The sequence below is a fragment of the Dendrobates tinctorius genome, unplaced genomic scaffold (assembly GCF_039654945.1).
Source record: "Dendrobates tinctorius isolate UK_male_01 unplaced genomic scaffold, ASM3965494v1 ptg000011l, whole genome shotgun sequence".
In the NCBI taxonomy this organism is placed as follows: domain Eukaryota; kingdom Metazoa; phylum Chordata; class Amphibia; order Anura; family Dendrobatidae; genus Dendrobates; species Dendrobates tinctorius.
In genome coordinates this window covers 21,436,888-21,454,283 of record NW_027361679.1, presented here as the reverse complement: position 1 = coordinate 21,454,283, position 17,396 = coordinate 21,436,888, and the positions used below count along the sequence as shown (strand labels likewise).

At 44.9% G+C, this 17,396-nt stretch overlaps 1 protein-coding gene across 7 annotated transcripts in view; it reads left to right on the top strand.

The window, feature by feature from the left end:
- CCSER1 (coiled-coil serine rich protein 1) overlaps positions 1-17,396 on the top strand; it is a 1,553,450-nt gene that overhangs the window by 1,221,124 nt on the left and 314,930 nt on the right. For 6 of the 7 annotated variants that reach the window (XM_073590096.1, XM_073590085.1, XM_073590076.1 and 3 more), the window contains one exon: positions 3,812-3,889. The exons of the other annotated variant lie outside the window; for it this stretch is intronic. In XM_073590096.1, the coding sequence (XP_073446197.1) occupies positions 3,812-3,889 (78 nt within the window). The remainder of the gene's footprint in view (positions 1-3,811; positions 3,890-17,396) is intronic. 7 annotated transcript variants of the gene reach the window in all.

Below are 17,396 nucleotides of genomic sequence, written 5' to 3'. Positions count from 1 at the left end.
ATTCCACTTTTTGTTGGGCGGTATGATGATAAAGCATTTTTTTGCCTTTTTTATGGTGTTCACTAAAGGGGTTAACTAATGGAACAGTTTTATAGGGCGGGTCGTTACAGACTTGGCGATAATAAATATGTGTACTTTTATTGTGTAGATTTTTTTATTTAAATATTTATTGATTGAATAAATATTGATTTGTTTATTATTATTTTTGAAATATTTTTACTGTTATTTAAGTTATTTTTTATTTAATTCTTACTTTTACTCTGTGTCCCACTAAGGAACACTCATTTTGTGCAGGCTGTTCGCTTCTAGCACTTAGTGCCGGATATCGGCTGTGATAATCAGCTGACATCTGGCCACAATCAGCTGCGCTCCCCCCGTGAGTGCGGCTAATCACATATGATGCACTATTCTGTCCATGGGAATTAAGTCTCAGGGCACATGGACGGAATAGTACGTCATATGGCAGTGGTTAAACTACAAAAATTTACTCAACACTGTAGAGAAAAGGTTTCAACATTTTTTTTTCAACTAAATTCAACATTGATCATTAATGACATGACTAAGGTACCCAGTGTTTCAGATAACTCTTTAGAATTGGCTGTTGTGTATGTACACATGAAACTGCTCATTGTAAGACATACAATTTTTTTTTAAATCGCTGCTAAGATATCTCCTAAACGCAGTACACAGAGGTTACAGGAGATACTGTGCTCCCCTTCACTCTGCAGTATGATAATAAGCAGCATCTGAAGCATGATTGGCTTTTCCAAGCATACTGAGTAGTAACTGTGAATCCAGTAATTTGGTGAGATAAATCACTTACTAGATTGCAAACACAATGTCAATATGTATGTATCTTTGTTTTACTTTGCTCTGCCTCTTATTTCCCCATCTCCTCCCCATATCATATAATCTGCCTCTTATTAAACTAATAGTACCTCATCTCTCAAGACAAATTTGAAATCTTATGTTTGGACCATTAACAATAATTTAAAATTGGTTGTAAATGATATCATATACAAGTGCTGACTGATCTCTTCATGAAATGTACTATGTACTTTATTGTAAAAAAAAAAAGTGGCCTCGTATTTAAAAGTGTCTTAATACCAACATTGAAGAAAAAGTTGAATCTTAAAAGAAAAGTGATGTCTCTTTCTTATATTTTTTAAAATAGTACATATACAATCATTCATGTTCTGCAGATTAAAAAAATTGTTTTAAAGAAACTTAGTTTTATTTCACATGTACATTAGGAGGCTTTGGTGCACTCTTGGTGTGGACAAGTGCTCGCTCTACCTTTCTACCCCTTCAATTACAATGCTCCACCCCTCCCCTTATGGTAATTGGCAGTACTGGCTTTTAAGTGCTGCCTAATCTACCTCCTCCGCCCTGCACATACTGATGCTGGATCAGTCGAGTGCCTGCAGCACAGTGTGTGTAGAAGCTGAGCTCTCATCCCCTCTTCACTGTGTAGTGACCACTCACTGAGCACAGCAGCAATGGCAGATACTGACAGGAGAGAGATGATAAAGTGCACAATGTCAGTGTATACATGCTATTGTCCCCTCTCTTGTGTACAGTGGCCACTGCTGCTTTGTAATCATGCCTCCAGCGAACACTACACACAGGGGAGGGAATGAAAACTTGGACTTTACCCACACTGACACTATGTGTTCAGGTGACTGGTTGAGGAATAAGATCGGGTAGCGCTCCAATGCAAGCACTGTCAATCACCATGAGGGGAGGGGCAGAGTATTGAAATGCACAGAAGGGTACATTGGGCCTAGGTCCTTGGCCACACCAAAGGTTGCCAAGGGTTCAAAAGAACCCCCACATTCACATATGTAATAAAACTTTTTTCTATAAAATCCATTTAATAAAAGCTGCAGTATCTGTATGATTTTTCATGGGACTAAGTCCCTTATGTAAAGGTCTAAATAATTTGGTTTCAGCTTTAGGGGTGAAGCACACCCTTTAATAAATGCCTACAATTATCAACAAGCATTAATCTTGTGGGTGACAACCTCACTATAATAAAAAATAAAACCACTCACTGGCAGCGAAAATCCTTTCAGTAGCCAAGAGGAAATGTCTCATTCTCTCTTTCCTGGCAGTCAAGGATAGAATTAACTTTTTCATGATTTATGAAAACTTAAGGAAATAGACAAGATAACAGAGATCTTTTTGATTCTATTTTGAACTCACGGATCACTTATACAACTCTCATTTTGTCTCATTGAAATACTCTTAAATTATCATATATACCCTCTCATGATCCTAGGAAGTGCTTGTAATAATTACCATTTAGTTAGTCCTCTTGCTTTTCCAATCCTATTTGTTGTTCAATGTATTGGCTGTCATTTCTTTAGTTGATTTCCTCTGTATGTTCTTTTTTCTTCTTTTCTGTATTATTATCTTTGACCACTGGGCAAAAATGATGACATTGACATTCTGTGTTGCATTGTTATTGCTATCTAATATTTTTTCAAATATTGGAAAGCTGAACTTTTACAACTAAAAGTATTTCAATACAGTGTTAGAACAGTCTCACCATATGCAAAAAGAATACTTAAGTTGTATATATTTGGTCAACTATTGCTCAGAGGACACTTTCTTGGTATAGATGTGCAGCAATTCCCAGTAAAATTTCTGAATGTATAGCGATATAAATGTTATGCCAAATTAATAAACTTAATATGACTGTCTTAGATCATGGTGGAGTTGAGCAATAACATTCACAGGACCCTGGTTCATCATCCATGTGACCATAGGACCAAATCCCTGTGAACCTTCTCTAATAAAGGCCCTTTTACATTTAGCGATGCACCAGCGATCCCACCCGGTCAGGATCGCTGGTGCATCGCTAAATGATCGCTAGTGAGCTTTCATACAGAAAGATCTCACAGCGATGCAGCAGCAACGCAGCGCACGATACTTACCATTCACACACAGCGATCCTGACGTCCTCCCGCCCGCGTCCAGCGTCGCTCGTCGTCACAGCAGGAAGTCTCAGCAGGAAGCGCCCGACGAGAAATGGAGCCGGTCATTCTCGCGCGATCAGCGATGGACAGCGGGGGAGCCGGTCGCTGGTAAGTATCACACATAGCGATATCGCTAGCAATATCGCTATAACGTCACAAAACCAGTGACATTTTAGCGATATTGCTAGCGATATCGCTTAGTGTAAAACCCCCTTTACCAACTGGCATTATTAGCACCTCTTCTCAGTAATATGCTTGGCATGACATAATGCATGCAACATGGCACAGTGATGAAGTCGTGCCGAGCCCAGAAAAGGAGCCTCACTTGGTCAGGACACGTATTGTTTTTGCTCATCTCTAGAAAATTATTTTTGATGTCATAACTAAGAGTGATATTCATTTTCTATTATATATGACATCGAAATTCATTTTCTAGAGTTGAGCAAAAACATCACCACCCATAAAACCTGCAGCTGAATGCACCAACATGTTAATGTTAGTTAATTTTACAACAAACAGTACTTTTTCTCTTGACACATTATCCAGGTCCCTTTACTGTCACAATAACACATTTGAGTGTTATAGGCAAGTTTACCTGTTGCTTTGCTGTTATCACCCTTCACCAAGAAACAAGTAGACAACTTGTCAAACACCTTAGCGATTGTTTAACTGTTTAGTACTTCAGCTTGTAAACCAAACAAAAGGCTACAAATCAAAAATACAAAAGTATGCAGTTAGTTTTTATGCTATGGTTTTATTGTATTTTTGGTTACATTATTTTAGCTTTATATTACAAAAAGTATATACTCATACTCATATTTTCTTGACAGAGCTCTGAATTGAGTCCAGCCAGCAGTACAACATCCCTTCCGATTAGCCCAATGGCTGACAGAGGTCTTTCCTTTAAGGTAGGACATTTACATTGCTTTTGAAAATATTTTCTTTGTAAAGATAATCCAGTTAATATTACATAATAAACTACACATTAATAATTTTAAAAAATATATTATTGATCACTTTAAACAGGTATGCATTCCTAGAAACATAATTGATCTGATCCTCTCACTTGAAAGAATTTACGCTAGTGTCAGTGAGCCTGTAAAGAAGACCTTTCATCAAATTTTTCATGATGAGCTGGACACAAGATGTAATAGTGGCTGGAAAGTGGAATATTTAATTTTTAGTCTCTACATTGCATAGATATCAACAATCAAATCAAAGTAATGAATTCCCCTTTAATTAACTCCAAGTTGGTGTTATTAGAAACTTTTCACTGGGCATGTGAACTTCTTCTCCTTGAATGACTTGCCACTTTGCTATATTTACTGTTAATATCTCTACAATGGAGATGCAAAAGTAAATAATTTTTTTTTTTCCACTCTGCAGCCACTATTACATCATATGTCCTGTTCAACATGAAAAATTTGATGAAGGATCCTCTTTAATATCTTTAGGAAGTTTATAAAACTCATACAACTGTTTTTCCACCATTATTAACAAGGTATCCATTAGTCTCATTAAAATGAACACATTAGGCTTTGAACCCCATGTTTCCTTCTAAAGTACAAAATTCAGCATGGCCAGAATGTGATTGTTGAAAGTTTTCATCAACAATTTTCCTCTTCCTGTTCTTCTAAGTAGGGAACCAATCAGGTCGCATGCAAGTGTGGGTAAAGCAGTGATTTTTAACAAAGTTTCTGAGTATTCAAAGTTTACCATGGACCCCTAGCCCATGAAATCACATTGAATGTAAATGTGTCTTTCTTATGATATTCAATATTTTTCTTAATAGATTGAGGGTTTTGTTTCTTTAATTTTGTTTATTAAGAATTTTGAAATTTCAAAATAGCTCTTTTGTGTAAAAAGCCTCCGGTTGACAATAATAGCATTATTATTAGAGTAGTACTCATTAGCAGGACAATCATCTCATCACTGAAATGTCAGCTAATCTGCATATGATGGTAAAGGTATGTATTTTAATCAAGGCAACATGGAGAATGCATATAAAGATAAATCACTTGACCTTTCATTGAACTTCCTTAGAATGTTAATATAAATCCTTATTTACTTTTTTAAAATGCACCTCAGAAATTCTGTGATATATGTTTGGTCTAATAGCTGCCTGTCTTAACTTTATTTTTTCCTAAGCCTCCTATGTATTTGATTGACAACTGATAAGGTTTAGGGTGGCTAAAGGTACTGTCACACTTAGCGATGTACCAGAGATCCCGACCAGCGATTTGACGCGGTCAGGATCGCTGGTGCATCGCTAAGTGGTCGCTAGTGAGCTGCCACACAGGCAGATCTCACCAGCGACATCGCAGGGGTCGGTGGTTGCTACTTACCTGTCAGACGAGGCGATCCTGACGTCCTCCCGCCCGGCTCCATGCGTCGCTTGTTGTCACAGCAGGAAGCCCAGCAGGAAGCTGACGATGAGAAATGGTCCAGGACGTTCTCGCGCGATCAGCGATAACCAGAGGGGAGCAGTCGGAGGTAAATATCAGACATAACGATATCGCTAGCAATATCGCTATAACATCACAAAAACCCGTGACATTATAGCAATATTGCTAGCAATATCGCTTTGTGTGACAGGCCCTTTACAAAGTCAGCATTGGATGATAAAATAGAACACATGATGTTGAGATTCCGTGTGTTCTGTTTTTTGTGTTAATATAAATTCTGATAAATAGAGCAGAAACAGAAAGGAAAAAGGAAAAATTAACATTTCTAGTCCATTTCATATTTTGATTAAAATTCTTTAAGAGTGCTTTCACACATAGTGTTATTATTAATTTTCAATATTTTTTCTCTGTTGCACCTTTAAAACAAAACTTTCAAAAAAGATGGTGGTCGGCACTCATAGCAAGTCAGCATTTCTGCTACATACAGGTGAGTTGATAATCTCCTGTACGTAGCAAAGCCAATCAGGTTATGGCAGCTTCTAGTCTCCCATAGAGACGATTAAAGCATGCCAAAAGTAAAACAAAAATGTTGCTAAAATATTAAAAAAGTAAAAAATAAAAGTTCAAGGTTCAAATCACCTCCCCCTTTGGCCCCATTCAAAATAAAACAGTAAAAAAAATCAAACATACACATATTTGATATTGCCGTATTAATAATCACCCAATCTAGCAACATAAAAAAAGAATTAACCCGATCGCTAAACGGCGTAAGGAGAAAAAGTTCAAAACGCCAGAATTTCATTTTTTGGCTGCCGCAACATTGAATTAAAAATGCAATAATGGGTGATAAAAAGGTTGTATCTTCACAAAAATGGTAGCATTAAAACATCAGCCTGACATGCAAAAAATAAGCCCTCACCCAACCCAATATCACAAAAAATGCAATGGATCTCGGAATATGATGCAATTTTTTTTAACAAACTGGATTTTTGGAGATACAGCATCATCAGCAAAAAAATAAAAAAGTTATAGCTTGCAGAATAAAGCGATGCAAAAATAATTATTTTTTATATAAAATTGTTTTCATTGCATAAAAGCGCCAAAACATAAAAAAACGACCTAACTGAGGTATCGCTGTAACAGTACCGACCCGATTAATAAAACCATCTTATCAATTTCATTGCATGCGGAACGGTGTAAGCGCACCCCCCAAAAGAAATTCATGAAATGCTGGTTTTTGCTCATTCTGTGTCCCAAAAATCGGAATAAAAAACGATCAAAAGATGTCACATGCCCGAAAATGATACCAATAAAAATGTCAACTCATCCTGCAAAAAATATGACCCCACATAACTTGGTGGGTCAAAATATGGAAAAATTATAGCTCTCAATATGTGGTGATGCAAAAACTATTTTTACAATAAAAAGCGTCTTTTAGCGTGCGACAGCTGACAAACATAAAAACCACCATAAATAGTAAATCAAACCCCCCCGTTATCACCCCCTGAGTTAAAAAAAAAAAACAATAAAAAACAATAAAATTAAAAGAAAATGTATTTATTTCCATTTTCCTATTAGGGCTAGGGTTAGGGCTAGAGTTAGGGCTGAGATTAGGGTTAGGGGTGTGTTGGGGTTAGGGATGGAGTTATAATTGGGGGGTTTTCACTGTTTGGGCACATCAGGTGCTCTCCAAATGCAACATGGCATCTGATCTCAATTTCAGCCATTTCTGCATTGAAAAAGTCAAATGGTGCTCCTTCCCTTCCAAGCTCTGCCATGCACCCAAACAGTGTTTTACCCCCACATATAGGGTATCAGCCTACTCAGGACAAATTGCAGGAAAATAAAAAATTGGGGGCAAAAATATCATTTTTGTGGAAAAAAATGATTTTTTTATTTTCACGCCCGGGCGATATAAACTTCTGTGAAGCACTTGGGGGTTGAAAGTGCTCACCACACATCTAGATAAGTTCCTTAGGGGGTCTAGTTTCCAAAATGGGGTCACTTGTGGGGAGTTTCAATAGTTTAGGTACATCAGGGGCTCTCCAAACGCACATGACACCCGCAGACCATTCCATCAAAGTCTGCATTCCAAAACGTCACTACTTCCCTTCCGAGCACCGACATGTTCCCATACAGTAGGTTTCTCCCACATATGAGGCATCAGCATACTCCGGACAAATTGGAAAACAACTTTTGGGGTCCATTTTCTCTTAATACCTGTTAACGCCACAGACTGTGAGGAGGAATACCCTGGAGTGGACCCTCTGGACCGTGGCACCGAGGGACCCCGGACGAGCAACCTGGTGTGACCGACCCCTATACAGGGATCGTTAGGCGCAAGACCAGAGACTCGAATGCCACGGCAGCCGGAACCAAGAGGGGCGGCTCGGAATGGTGCACAGGGTGTGAGCAGGAACAGACACAAGACTTGAACAGGCACAGTTACCGGACTGGAGCAGGCACGGAGACAGGACTGGAGCCAGCACGGACACAGGACTTGACCAGGCAAGGACACAGGACTGGAGCTGGCACGGACACTGGACTGGAACAGGCACGGACACTGGACTGGAACAGGCACGGAGACAGGACTGGAGCAGGCACGGACACAGGACTTGAACAGGCAAGGACACAGGACTGGAGCTGGCACGGACACTGGACTGGAACAGGCACGGACACTGGACTGGAACAGGCACGGAGACAGGACTGGAGCAGGCACGGAGACAGGACTGGAGCAGGCACGGAGACAGAACTGGAGCAGGCACGGAGACAGGACTGGAGCAGGCACGGAGACAGGACTGGAACAGGCTCGGAGACAGGACTGGAACAGGCGCGGAGACAGGACTGGAGCAGGCACGGATACAGGACTGGAACAGGCTCGGAGACAGGACTGGAACAGGCGCGGAGACAGGACTGGAACAGGCGCGGACACAGGACAGGTACGGGCACGGACACAGGACTGGAGCAGGGCTGGAAGCAAGCACAGAGGTTAGGCAGCGAGCCGGATTCCAGCGGAGTACACAGGACCTGAGGCGCAGAAGGAAACAACCGCGGTCAGGCGCCTCCACTAAGGGAGGGCGGCCTGATATGGCTGCTGCTGAGCCCCCATTGGTCCGGCGGTGCAATTGGGGCAGGGCACCGCCGGAACCCAGCTTAGCGGCGGAGGACCGGCCGCGACCTACTGCGCATGCGTGGGACCCGCGGTGACGTCACCAGCCGTGGGCCGGAGGAAGGGAGAGGCCGACGCCGGGGCTGGAGGAAGTGAGGCTGCTGGAGGGAGTGCGGCTGCCAGACGAGGTGAGTATCGCTGCGCGCACGGGGGCACAGGGCTGGGAGCGTGACAGGAGGATCGGGGACCGTGACAGTACCCCCCCCTTAAGCCGCCCCCCGCTGCGGTTGGCAAAAAATTTCCTGAGAATGTGGGGGGCGTTGATGTTCTCCCGGGGCTCCCAGGAACTCTCCTCAGGACCAAACCCCTCCCAGTCAACAAGGAAAAAGGTCCTCCCTCTAACTCTCCTCATGGCGAGAATATCCCTCACCTCGAAAGTATCATCCGAGCCCACAGGCTGAGGAGCTGGAGTGGGTGAAGGATGGAATTGATTCAGGACCACAGGTTTCAGGAGGGAGACGTGGAAGGTGTTCGGGATACAGAGCGAAGCAGGCAACCTCAATTTGTAGGCGACTTCATTGACTCGATCCAGGACCTCAAAAGGACCTATGTACCGGGGGCCCAGCTTGTAAGAGGGTAGTTTCAGTCGAATGTACTTGGATGAGAGCTAGACCTTATCCCCAATGTGAAACGGTGGAGGGTCCAGCCTCCTCTTGTCTGCGTGGTTCTTCATTCGCTCACTGGCCCTTTTGAGAGTGGAGTTGGTCTCGGACCAGATGTCAGAGAATTCCTGGAACAAGGAGTTGGCTGCCGGTACTTCAGAGGTTGGAGCGACAGGAAGAGGTATGTTAGGGTGTTTGCCGAATACCACAAAAAAGGGCGATTTAGTAGAGGATTCGCCGGCATGATTGTTGTAGGCGAATTCCGCCCAAGGAAGCAGATCAGCCCAATTATCCTGGTGGCCGTTGGAAAAATGCCGAAGGTATGCAGTCAGGATCTGGTTAGTTCGTTCCGCTTGCCCATTGGTTTGTGGATGATAGGCAGAAGAAAAATCCAAGGAAATATCCAGAAGTTTGCAAAGTGCTCTCCAAAATTTTGCCGTAAACTGTACCCCACGATCAGAGACAATTCGTTCAGGTAGACCATGTAGTCTGAAAATCTGATGGACGAAGATCTTGGCTAATCCGGGTGCGGAAGGGAGGCCGCTTAGCGGAATGAAATGCGCCATTTAAGAAAAGCGGTCCACTACCACAAGAATCACCGTACAGCCAGACGAAAGGGGCAGATCCGTGATAAAGTCCATGGCGATATTCTCCCAAGGCGACTTCGGTACCGGCAGGGGAAGCAGCAGGCCAAATGGAGGACGACGGGGTGTCTTATTCCTAGCACAGGAGGAACAGGAGGCGACAAAGTCTGCCACATCTTGACGGAGAGTGGACCACCAATAATACCGCGTTATGAGGGCCAGGGTCTTCCCAATTCCGGCATGACCAGCCAGTTTGGAGGAATGCCCCCACAGAAGAACTCTCCTCTTAACGTCCTCTGGTACGAGAGTCTTGCCCGGAGGTGGAGAAAGCAGAGACAACAGAGCCACTGTGATTATCTTCGTAGGCTCGATAACATGGGAAGGTTCCTCCCCAGATTCAGTTGGTTGAAAGACTCTGGATAGAGCATCGGCTTTAGCGTTCTTGTCTCCAGGGCGGAAGTGCAGCTCGAAATCAAAGTGGGCAAAAAACAGAGACCATCTAGCCTGTCGAGGATTGAGTCTCTGGGCGGTCTGGAGGTAGGCTAGATTTTTGTGGTCAGAGTAAACAATAAAAGGGTGAACTGCTCCTTCCAGAAGGTGACGCCACTCCTCCAATGCCAACTTCATGGCCAGAAGCTCACGGTCGCCAATCGAATAGTTACACTCTGCCGGCGAAAAGGCTCTGGAGAAAAAGCCACAAGGACATAGGCGGCCCGAACCGGTCCTCTGGGACAAGACAGCCTCGGCGCCAGTCGAGGAAGCGTCCACCTCCAGCACGAAAGGCTTGCCGCTCTCAGGACGGATCAATACGGGAGCTGTGGAAAAAGCTTGTTTTAGCAACTGGAAGGCCTCTTCGGCTTCAGGTGTCCAGGAGTTGGCAGAGATCCCCTTTCGGGTAAGGGCCGAGATCGGCCTGGAGAGCGAGGAGAAGTGCGGAATGAACTGCCGATAGTAGTTCGCGAAGCCCAAGAAACGTTGAATAGCTCTTAAGCCAGCGGGGCGAGGCCACTTGAGAATGGCGGAGAGTTTCTCGGGATCCATCTGAAGCCCGGCATCGGAGATGATGTAGCCCAGAAAAGGCAGGGAGGTCTGTTCGAACAGGCACTTCTCCATCTTGGCATATAGACGATTCTCTCGAAGACGCTGAAGAACAAGGCGGACAGTCCTCCTGTGGGATGGAAGATCCGGGGAGAAGACCAGAATGTCATCCAGGTAGACTACGACACAGGAGTACAGGAGGTCTCGGAAGATTTCATTGACGAACTCCTGGAACACCGCCGGGGCATTGCACAGACCGAATGGCATCACCAAGTACTCATAATGACCGTCACGGGTGTTAAAGGCGGTCTTCCATTCATCGCCCGCACGGATGCGGATGAGGTTGTATGCCCCCCTGAGATCCAGTTTGGAGAAGATGCGTGCCCCCCTGAGACGGTCAAACAACTCCGGGATAAGAGGAAGTGGGTACCGGTTTTTGATAGTGATGTTGTTCAATCCTCTATAATCGATACATGGGCGCAGCGAACCGTCTTTCTTTTTAACGAAAAAGAACCCGGCGCCGGCAGGAGATGAAGACTTCCGAATGAATCCCTTGGCAAGGTTCTCCGTGACGTATTCGGACATGGCGGCGGATTCTGCAGGGGACAGCGGGTAGATCCTGCCCCTGGGAGGAGTAGAACCGGGGATAAGCTCAATCGGGCAGTCGAAGGCTCGATGCGGTGGAAGAACCTCCGACTCCTTCTTGTCGAAAACGTCTGCATAAGCCCAATAGGCGGAAGGAAGCCCAGAGAGATCCTGAGGTGGGCGAACGGGAACCACTGGCTGAATGGGGTTCAGACAGCGACCATGACACGGGTCTCCCCAGCGCAAGACCTCCCCGGTCGACCAGTTGAGAACCGGCTGGTGTGTCCGTAACCACGGGAGACCGAGGAGAATGGCATGAGACAAGTCGGGCAGCACATAGAAGGCTACTTTTTCACGGTGGAGGGCACCGACTTGCAAGATTACCTCTTCTGTGACCGCGGTGATGGAGTCCAACAACGGTCGGCCATCAACGGAAGCAATAATCCGAGGGTTCTTCAGGGAGACCACGGGAATCCGATATTTGTCCACCACTTCACGCCGGATGAAGTTGCCTGCTGAGCCCGAATCCACATAGGCCACCTCGGACCCACGCCTCCCCCCTGAAAGCAGAAGAACGGAAAGTGTGAGGGCCTGAGAGGAATCATAATCACCTAGGAAGGCCTCTCTTACCTGGCCTAGGTGGAAGAGTTTCCCGGTCTCTCAGGACAAGAGCGGATGAAGTGGGATGCCCCTCCACAGTAAAGACAAAGCCCTTGCTCCCGTCTCTCCCTCTGACGTCTCTCAGCCATCCGGACCCGATCTACCTGCATGGGCTCAGGGGGCGGAGTATGTCCAGGACCAGGCGGACGAGGATTAAAGGACCGGCTAGCGATCTGGGCCGGCCTAATGGGCCTCCTATCCCTCGCCGTTTCCCGGGCGCGCTCCTGGAACCTGAGGTCAATTCGAGTGGCCAGGGAGATGAGGTCCTCGAGGTTGGTGGGGGTATCACGCCCCGCCAACTCGTCCTTAATTCTGCCCGACAACCCACGCCAAAAGGCCCCGACCAATGCCGCGTTATTCCAACCCAATTCGGAGGACATGGTGCGGAACCGAATGGCGTATTGACCAACAGTCAGGGAGCCCTGGTGTAGGTTGAAAAGAGATTCAGTAAGCGAGGCTACCCGTCCAGGCTCATCGAACACCTTACGAAAGGTGTCCAAGAAGAGCGGGATGTTAGAAACAATAGGATCGTCCCTCTCCCAGAGCGGATTTAACCAAGATAAGGCCTCTCCCTCCAGATGGGACATGATGAAGGCCACCTTGGCCCGATCGGAAGGATACTGATGAGGCTGAAGCTCAAAATGCAAGCCACACTGGTTTAGGAACCCTCTACACTGTCTGGGGTCCCCAGCGTATCGGGGTGGTTTGGCAAGGCGAGGAGAGGGGAATGGAGCGGGACTGGGGATGGCGGCCGAGGCCGCAGCGGCGGACTGGAGATCTCCCAGACGGCTATCTACCGAGGCCATATATGACAAAATGTGGGACTGAGCGTCCCGCTGCTGGCTCAACTCCTGCTGGAGGCCGGCTAGCTGTGCGGCATTCCCCGGATCGGCCGCCTGGAGAGCGGACAAGCGGGACTCCATGGCTTTCATGACCGACATAATGCGCCCCTGGTTCTCCCGTAAAAAGAGAAGCTCCTTTTGACCGGGAGCGGCAGCACCGGCGGGATCCATGGCCTGACCGTACTTTTAACGCCACAGACTGTGAGGAGGAATACCCTGGAGTGGACCCTCTGGACCGTGGCACCGAGGGACCCCGGACAAGCAACCTGGTGTGACCGACCCCTATACAGGGATCGTTAGGCGCAAGACCAGAGACTCGAATGCCACGGCAGCCGGAACCAAGAGGGGCGGCTCGGAATGATGCACAGGGCGTGAGCAGGAACAGACACAAGACTTGAACAGGCACGGTTACCGGACTGGAGCAGGCACGGAGACAGGACTGGAGCAGGCACGGAGACAGGACTGGAGCCGGCAAGGACACAGGACTGGAGCTGGCAGGGACACTGGACTGGAACAGGCACGGACACTGGACTGGAACAGGCACGGAGACAGGACTGGAGCAGGCACAGACACAGGACTTGAACAGGCACGGACACAGGACTTGAACAGGCAAGGACACAGGACTGGAGCTGGCATGGACACTGGACTGGAACAGGCACGGACACTGGACTGGAACAGGCACGGAGACAGGACTGGAGCAGGCACAGAGACAGGACTGGAGCAGGCACGGAGACAGGACTGGAGCAGGCACGGAGACAGGACTGGAACAGGCACGGAGACAGGACTGGAACAGGCATGGAGACAGGACTGGAACAGGCTCGGAGACAGGACTGGAACAGGCGCGGAGGCAGGACTGGAGCAGGCACGGAGACAGGACTGGAACAGGCTCAGAGACAGGACTGGAACAGGCGCGGAGACAGGACTGGAACAGGCGCGGACACAGGACAGGTACGGGCACGGACACAGGACTGGAGCAGGGCTGGAAGCAAGCACAGAGGTTAGGCAGCGAGCCGGATTCCAGCGGAGTACACAGGACCTGAGGTGCAGAAGGAAACAACCACGGTCAGGCGCCTCCACTAAGGGAGGGCGGCCTGATATGGCTGCTGAGCCCCCATTGGTCCGGCGGTGCAATTGGGGCAGGGCACCGCCGGAACCCAGCTTAGCGGCGGAGGACTGGCCACGACCTACTGCGCATGCGCAGGACCCGCGGTGACGTCACCAGCCGTGGGCCGGAGGAAGGGAGAGGCCGACGCCGGGGCTGGAGGAAGCAAGGCTGCTGGAGGGAGCGCGGCTGCCGGACGAGGTGAGTATCGCTGCGCGCACGGGGGCGCAGGGCTGGGAGCGTGACAGGGGGATCGGGGACCGTGACAATACCGTTGGGAAAAGAAAAAAATTGCTGAGTAAATGATCATGTTTGTGGAAAAAATACAATTTTTTTATTTTCATGCCCGGGCATTATAAACTTCTGTGAAGCACTGGGGGGTTCAAAGTGCTCACCACACATCTAGATAAGTTCCTTAGGGGCTCTAGTTTCCAAAATGTTGTCATTTGTGGGGGATTTCAACTGTTTTGGTATATCAGGGGTTTTCCAAGCGCGACATGGTGTCCGATCTCAATTCCAGCCAAAAAAGTCAAATGGCGCTGCTTCCCTTCTGAGCTCAGCCATGCGCCCAAATAGTCATTTACACCCACATATGGGGTATCAGCATACTCAGGACAAATTGCACATTAACTTTTAGGGTGCTGTTACCCTTGGGAAAATAAAAATTGGGGGTGAAAAAACCTTTTTTTGGAAAAAATATGATTTTTTAATTGTACCGCTGTACGTTATAAACTTCTGTGAAGCCCTTGTGGGTTCAAAGTTCTCACCACATATCTAGACAAGTTCCTTGGGGGGTCTACTTTCCAAAATGGGGTCACTTGTTGGGGGTTTCCACTGTTTAGGTACATCATGGGCTCTCCAAACGTGACATGGCGTCCGATCTGAATTCCAGCCAATTTTGCATTGAAAAAGTCAAACGGCGCTTCATCCCTTCTGAGCTCTGCCATGCGCTGAAACAGTGGTTCCCCCCCACATATCAGGTATCAGCGTACTCAGGACAAATAGCACAATAAGTTTTGCAGTCTAATTTCTCCTGTTACCCTTGGTGAAATAAAAAAATTGAACCTGAAGTATTTTTTTGTGAAAAAAGTTAAATGTTCATTTTTTTTAAATATTCAAAAAATTCCTGTGATGCACCTGAAGGGTTAATAAACTTCTTGAATGTGGTTTTGAGCACCTTAACGGTGCAGTTTTTAGAATGGTGTCATTTTTGGGTATTTTCTATCATAAAGTGGCTTCAAATGTGATGTGGTCCGTAAAAATAAAATGGTGTTGCAAAAATGAGAAATCGCTGGTCAAATTTAACCCTTATAACTTCCTAACAAAAAAAAATTTGGTTCCAAAATTTTGCTGATGTAAAGTAAACAAGTGGGAAATGTTACTTAATTTTTTTGTGTGCCATATCTCTGTGATTTAAGGGCATAAAAATTCAAAGTTGGAAAATTGCGAAATTTTCAAAATTTCCACCAAATTCCATTTTTTCACAAATAAGCGCAAGTTATTTGAATTAAATTTGACCACTATCATGAAATACAATATGTCACGAGAAAACAATGTCAGAATCACCGGGATCCATGGAAACGTTTCAGAGTTAATACCTCATAAAGGGACAATGGTCAGAATTGTAAAAATTGGCCTGGTCATGAACGTGCATACCACCCTTGGGGGTGAAGGGGTTAAATAAAAAATAACCTAGACATGTTTGGTGTCTATAAACTCATAATGACCTGGAGAATCATATTGGCAGGTCATTTTTAGCAATTGGTGAACATGGTTAAAAAAATCCAAAAAACAGTTGTATTTTTTTGCAATTTCACCGCACTTGGAATTTTTTTCCTGTTTTTGAGTACAAAACAATACAATATGGTAAAATCAATGGTGTTATTCAAAATTTCAACTTATCCTGCAAAAAAATGAGCTGTTACATGGCCATATTGATGGAAAATATAAAAGTTATGGCTCTGGGAAGAAGGGGAGCGAAAATCAGAAATGCAAAAACTAAAAAGTGCTGCAGCGTGAAGGGGTTAAAATACACAAGAAAAACACACAAATAAAAATGTCCAAACAAAAAAGATGGCACACATTAGACACATGATATTCTTTATGCCTTTTAAAGCCAGATGAAAGAGGCAAGGTAAAATAGTGTTTATAATAGAAAGTCTAAGAGGTGGTACATAGGCCAAAGGCTTTTTTTGTGCATTTTTATCTCTCAAAAGGTCTGTTTTTAAGGTCTGCAAAACTATCACATTGACTCACATCTAACACGTATTTATAAAAGTTTGCAAAACAATGGCAATTAAGCTTAATATGTGCACCACTCAATTAGTACAAAATCGTTTTTAGTTATTCCAAACTTTTGTTCAGTAGAATAATTCTAAGAAAAACTTCTAAGTAAAATTTTAATTTTTCAAGTCATACTGAAAAATGGAATTTTGATTTTGTTAGCTAAAATCTCCCCAAATTTAAATTATCTATCAATGGTCATATTGATACTTCTTGATCTTTATCTTTCAACACCATGGCTGCCTAAACCCAACACAGTCATGACTTTAATGAGCTCCATCATGCCCCACATCGTCATAGTCTTTTTAACCTTTCCTTAACGAATTTAATTCACACCAGATTTATTTAATGTCAATGGAATCTTCTTGACCGAATTGAGCAAATGTACCCAAATCGAATTTCAGGATATTTACTCAACTTTGCTATTTATAAAGACTAGTGATGAGTGAGTATGCGCAATGCTTGAGTGATCTCCGAGCATTTGGAAGTGTTTGGAGATTTAGTTTCTGTTGCCGCAGCTGCATGATTTGTGGCTACTTGACAGCCTGAATACATGTGGGGATTGCCTGTTTGTTAGGGAATTCCCACATATATTCATGCTGTCAGGTATCCACAAATCATGCAGCTGCAGTGACAGAAACTAAATCTCTGAGCACTTCCAAATACTCGGAAATCACTCAAGCAATGAGCATACTCACTCAAAAACACACGAGCAAGCTCATCACTAATAAAGACATTTTCTTTTTAATAATTTTTATTTTATTCAACATTTATATTTTTGAAAAAACGATATCCTCAAGCATTAATTTAATCTGTCAAACTTCATATTGTACTTTTAGAGTCCTACTTAAAAAGACATCTTTAGGTAAGATTCACCCGCCTGTGATTTAAAGTTCAGCACACGGATCGTGTCCACTCATAAAAAAAACCTTTACATTTATTATAGATTTTTTTTGTTATTATCTGTCTTTTAGAGATTTAGAAATATGAAGTAATGATAAGACAGAAACCATTGCAGTAAAGTGTTCTCAATAGAATATACCAAAACTCCCTGCTCCATTTTGTAAATGTGAAGTTACTGATTCTTCAGAAGGTCACAGTGGATCTGACAATACAAGTCAATTTTTTTCTAGGACAAAAAATCT